Here is a 6,221-nt window from a genome sequence, read left to right as displayed (position 1 = left end):
CATCACCTAATGGTCCAATCCTTAATATGTTATAACATTATCCTTAAATAATTATAATTCCTTGCTAATCATTTCATCATGTTGCCTTTTGACTATTAAGATTCCTTTTTATGATTTTTTTGTAAGTTGTTGATATGTTGCATGCTTCTCACGTACCCCAATTACTGTAATATATACTATACATTTATTCTAATTAAACCATTATGACTTTGTTGCCCCACCTTTTTGCCCTTTGTATTTATTCTTTTTTTTAAAAATATATATATATATATATAAAGAGAAAAATTCGTTATTGTTAAAAATATAAATTTATACTAAAGTATGTTTGCTCGTAAATAATTACTGTTATATCTCTTATCATATTGTGTTTTTATACCATCACACACGAAATGATACTAACTTCACACCTATACCTGTGATCCTCATTAAAAATTTATACGTTTTTCTTGAAATTTCAAAACTATTTAATTCATATATTTCAATCATCCTCTTTTTTCAACTATATTTTTTTTTTCATTAATACAAAGTGATAGACAAAGAAAAAAGAGAGAGAGAATCACTTTCCCTATTCCCATTGGAAATATTTTGCTTGTCATGCTCACTTTTTCTTTTTTCTGTTAAATTTTCCCCCTTTTTTTCTCTGTTCTATCAAAATCTGTCGGGTTTCTTACCTACTTGGGATCAGTCCTCATTCCCTTCTTTTTTCAGTGTCTGTCTCTATTCCAAATTCCTGCTCTCAGCTCTGTGCTCTCTTTTTTGTTTTTCCACTAAATCCCACACACCATATTCCATATCATAACAGTTTCCAATACCTGCTGGAAACCCTCAAATCTTAATTACCAAACTATATAACAATCATGCAAAATACTAACTCCAAACAAATTTGATCCAATCAAATCAATTACACACAAATTATATTGTACTTATCATTTTTCTTAAATTGTACATCAATTACACGATAAATATCCGAACTAAACTTACTCATAACATTGCCGTCAAAAAGCATAAATATACAAAACAAATTTTTCATTCCTATGCGAAAAAATAAGTAGATTCATACACAGGAAGTTCTTCACAAAATCTATTTTTTCCAAACACTGTCAAGTGATCGAGCTCGAATAAGTCCGAGCTCGATTCACTCACGGCATCGTCCTCGTCTTCATCCTTGTCCCGAATTTTCCTAAACATGGGAAAATCGTATTTCTTATGATTTCGATAGCCCTTTGAAACACGATGTGCAGCGTCTTCAACTTTCCTGTTTTTCTCCGCCATTTTCAACGCGTGTGGCGGCAGTGGAGGCCTTCTATGCTTATAATCACAATCCTCATCGTATATGCTCTTGTGCCCACAAGCCTTGGAGTCTTGATCAACAATCACACTCACAGGATGAAATCTGACCGTTCTTTGATTCCCATTTCTCGTTTTGACGACGTCCCTTGATTCATCAGGTGAGGATGAGTTCTTGCTCATACACGACGACCTCGAAAACGAAGCAGCGGAAGAACAAGCTGATGATGATGATGATGATGATGATGCTGCTGTTGTTTTAGTAGACTTCAAATGTTGAAACCCTTTACTTGTATCAGGATTTCTTGATTTCTTGGAGTTGGCATTGGTAAAGAGTGAGTTGATAAAACTTGTCAGCCTCCCCCCTGGTGAGATGGGCTGCTTCAGTTTCTTCAAATTGGCGTAAATCTTTAAGGCCCTCGATTTCGACTTCATCAAATCATCTCCCTTTTTGTTCTTCTGTTGGTTTTGTCGATCATCATCATCATCATCATCAGACACGAAAAACTCGTCTTGCCGATTGCTTTCGCGGGTGGTCCGGACAGGTTTAGGCCTTGTGGAGAAACAAGAAACCTGCTTGGGCTTTCTGGTGGAACAGAAGAGTTCGGTGTCTGATGATGAGAGCGCGCCAGAACTGTCGGAAGAAGTCGAAGTTGAACTGAAGAACCAGACATCATAGTCCTGAAATGAATCCGGCCTTCTTCTGGCCAAATTATTAGCTTTCTCGTGAACTTCCTTCTCCATCCATTTGTCAACCAAACAAGCCCTTGTGAATCTTCCCATTTCTTCTTCATCTCCTTTGCTGCAGCTCTGGGCTCTTGACGCTGGTTTTTCCGCCTTGAACTCTTGTGCTGTTTCGGCATTCCCGTCGATGGAACGGTAGATTTCATCAAGAAGGGAGGAGGAAAACGACGGCGTATTTCTGTGGCTTTGTCGTGCTTTGTGATTTTCCTCCCTGAAATTTGGCTTCTCCCTACAATACATATTCTGAAATTTGGACAGATAAGAGTGCAAGTTGTGGGCAACTGTTGTAAGAAAGAAATGGGGAGCGAGAGGAAACAAAGTATGTGAAGAGGGGAAGATACTATTGAAGAGAAGAAAGTGAGAAAACAAGTTACAGGGAATAGGAAAGAGAGAGTGGGATATAAAGGACTCAGCTGGAGCGTGTTTGGGGCCCCAAATTTGAGCCAATCAAACTCGCATTAAATTTTACCCACATTTATTCATATTTGATATAATTATAAATATTTTTTCTATTATTTGAAAAGTATAAATATCTCCTTGATTTTAACGATCGTTCAATAACTAGTTCGATTAGATTTTTATCTATTTTTTTAGGTAAACTGAACAAAATTCCTCTCATAAACTATGATATAAAACTTTAATTCAAAAATTACATAAGTTCATCAAATATAAAAAAAAATAATAACAATTTTTTAAATAACAAAAAAATATTTATCATCGTAGCCAACTTCGTTGTAATTTGGTCATAAATCAATTTCCAAACCTGCAAACCCTTTTCAATTTTCTTTTCTTATTAAGATAGTTAAATCATTGATATTTTATGCAGGTACATTATTAATCGAGTCGAGCCTGCGGGCATATGTTCTTGCATAATAAAGTAACAATGATTAGTTTACAATAATTGATTCAGACAAAATTGAAACTTAATTTTAGTGTATTAGTGGGAGTATTTGGTTATTATGGGCATGAATATTCATTTCCCCTGTAACAAGACAACAAAAAATGAAAAATACAATATTAATTAACAAAAGTTGTACCCATAATTCCCAATCCTTATTTTCAAATGTTTTGCAACATACATATATGCTAGCTACTTCACTATTAATTAATGGTTCTACAACATTTCATCATGCATGTATTAATTGTAACATGTACAAGTTAGAAGCAAGATGGACAATGAGGCCTGACTTAATTGATGAAATTGACGTCGGGATCGAATCACGTCATATATTTAGGATATGTTGTTTCTACTAACACATTAGGTGTTATTTAAATCTACTCTATTTGATATTACTGATTATGTTATGATATTACTTATATCAGAAAAAAAATTGGAAAGCTAGATAAGAAAATCACATACACATGAAAAACATTCATGAAATAAATCAATTGCGGGCTATCCTAATTAAAAAAACTTTTTTTAATGAATTAATTACAATTCCGTCACGAATTTCATTCATCAATAGTTTATATACACACATCAATTCTAGTATATATATATATATAATTAATAATTACTCTATTACAGTAAATTGCAACAATTATAATTAAAATAAATTGATATTCATATATTAATATATGGACTTGAATCCATAGCCACGAAGGTTGGCCTAATTAAGAGAAGCTAAGATGTTAATGTGGTCGGAAGTAGTTGAGTTGAGACGACATTGGTGGAATGTAGATAGCAATAATGGTGCGGTCTGGGAATTGATTGGAGAATGGGCCCAAATGCATGCTCCTCTGTCGACATTCAAAGTGCCAAATTAGTGGGGGGGCAATTACAAAATCAACTCTGTTTAGACTACTAATTAATTATTTTTCTCTTTTTAATTTTAGAAATTAATTGACTTTCGGAAGTTGAGAATTGGGAAATTATAATTTGAGGCCATGAGATAAGTTGACCTAAATTAATTAAAATCTTGTATTATCTTTCCATACCAATACTAAATACCAATATCGCTGCTGTTAAAAAAATTATGTTGTTTATATAGGACTTTTATATTTTCAAGTAGAAAATACTTATTAGTATGTTTTTAAATTGTATGCACGTTGATCTGTGTCGAAAGTGATGATCGTGGGCTGAGGTTTAGTGACTCGAGCTAGATATCTATTGTTACTTAATTGATATATGGTCGTTGAAAAAAGAAAAGCTCGTTAAGTTAGTTGGGAGGTCCTCATCTAAGATCCTCCAATACCTAAGTCAACTCAAGATACATTCCAAGCCATGAACTATCAAGAAAATCAATAATTCAAATTTTTAGATTGGTGAAGTGGGATCAAAAAACCGAACCTGGAAAAAGTTTGGTGGAATATATAAAAATAAGGTAAAGCAAACAAGTTTGTAGGTACTAACAACAAACATTACAAGGTAGAAGCACATGCATTAACACATACCAACTTATTTTACTACTAACTTTTGTTGCACATCAATTTCTTCACTCACATTCTCTATTTATTTCTAACTACCAAATCAAACTGAAGATTTTGCTGTCACGCTTCTACTTTTGTTTTTGTTTAGTTCATTTATACGGCTTCATTAATTATTATAAATCAAACACTATATATATATATATATATATGCAATAGGAATAATGATTTTCCACTGTACTTACTATACCTTAAAACACGACATTCATTAATCAACACCCACGTGCTAATATGTACCACACTATATATTTTACGTTTTCAGCCCAGCTCCTAAGTTGGAAATAATATATAATAATGGATGAAATTAAAGTTGGTGGGAAATTCTAATTATGTAGCAAGTGTAATATATATTTGCTCTATGATTGATGTATAGTTTAGAGAAAATGGTCAATGCTCTGCAATTTGTTTGATTCAGCTAAATTTAGTCCGGATAAGAATTTTTCAAAGTGGTACATAGGTTCCGAACATCATCATTAACATGAGTCACCCAAATCTTGGTCTTAACCTGATGATTAATTTTGATGTCCCCCCATAATCCTTGTCTCTATATATTAATAATTGTCTGATCATGAATTAATATAGTGGCCTGTCTCTGTAATGGGGTTTTGTTGATGAGGATTTGATGCGTCTGTCCTACAACCTGTGCATCTTCTTATACTCCTCCACTATTTATGTAGGCCTAAAAAAAGAAGCAAGTTATATAATAAAGAGGATCAAAATAATAGCCTAAAAACATGTTGCAGATCTACTTCCGACGTGGCACGTAGCCCATTATCCGAGTGGGTGGCACGTGGACAAGACATCGAAATGGAGTGGGTCCCAGTAGGCGGCTACATCAGCAACTCCTGTTGAGAGAGACGTGGTCCCATCCCATCCCATCCCATGCATGTGGTACGTCAGACAACAGGTGGAAGAGGGCAGCTTTGGCCTACTTTCTCTATATATACCTCTGCTCTTTTCGTCCTTCAAACCACACATCAGATCACTGCAATCGACTTACATATACATTCCTAATATTTTTTTAATTTGGGATAAATTTTATATAACTTTATTTTGAAAAGCATCTACTTGAGAGAAAACGGTCTTGGAATTTATAAATATACAAATTAATATGAGATGTCTGTCTACATGATGTGGGTATCAAAATCTTAGCATAGTGTTTGGATTCATTTTCGGAGTGTTTTGTTGTATTTTGTGGAGATAGAGAAAGAAAAATAAAGATAAATAAGTGTGTGTTAGAGATAATATGTATGTTTGGATTTGTTTTTGGAGATAATTTAAAATAAGCATTGTATATTAATATTGTGTTTTGAAAAATAAAAATTACTATTTATTATCAAATCATGTCTTTTCGGTATATATTTATGTATATATGAATATGTATTTATGCTAAAACAATTAAAAACACTCAGATAAGATATTTTTGAATGATGACAAATATTTTGACTCATCCGAAAGTAATTTGAAAATGAAAATTTTTGGTATATTTTTGATTGGAGGATGAGTAGTAGGGTAAGTAAGTGGAAAGGAAAAGGCGCAGCAGCAGCAGTGGAGGAGGAGAGGTTTGTGTGTTTCTCTTTACAGCAGCTGCATTAGCTATAGCTGTTGCATTGAAGAGTGAAACAAAACTAAAGCACACGCATCACACATCACACTCACACTCACACACCCGCTCTTTACGCTTTTTCCTCAGCTCTGTTACAATTCCAAGGACGGAGAGACGGATGCATTCTCAAAATATATCCTTGTCTTGTTCTGTATCA

At 33.7% G+C, this 6,221-nt stretch overlaps 1 protein-coding gene across 1 annotated transcript; it reads right to left on the bottom strand.

The window, feature by feature from the left end:
• Window positions 1-963: 963 nt before the first annotated feature.
• Window positions 964-2,399, bottom strand: LOC105179645 (protein BIG GRAIN 1-like B). The gene has a single exon (XM_011103319.3). The coding sequence runs from the start codon at window positions 2,269-2,271 to the stop codon at window positions 1,033-1,035; it is 1,239 nt and encodes a 412-aa protein (XP_011101621.2). The 5' UTR covers window positions 2,272-2,399; the 3' UTR covers window positions 964-1,032.
• Window positions 2,400-6,221: the final 3,822 nt, after the last annotated feature.

Source organism: Sesamum indicum, linkage group LG1 (assembly GCF_026168435.1).
Source record: "Sesamum indicum cultivar Baizhima isolate 11 linkage group LG1, ASM2616843v1, whole genome shotgun sequence".
NCBI classification, from domain to species: Eukaryota; Viridiplantae; Streptophyta; class Magnoliopsida; order Lamiales; family Pedaliaceae; genus Sesamum; species Sesamum indicum.
The sequence above is the reverse complement of the archived record's forward strand: the minus strand, read 5'-3'. Positions and strand labels throughout refer to the sequence as shown.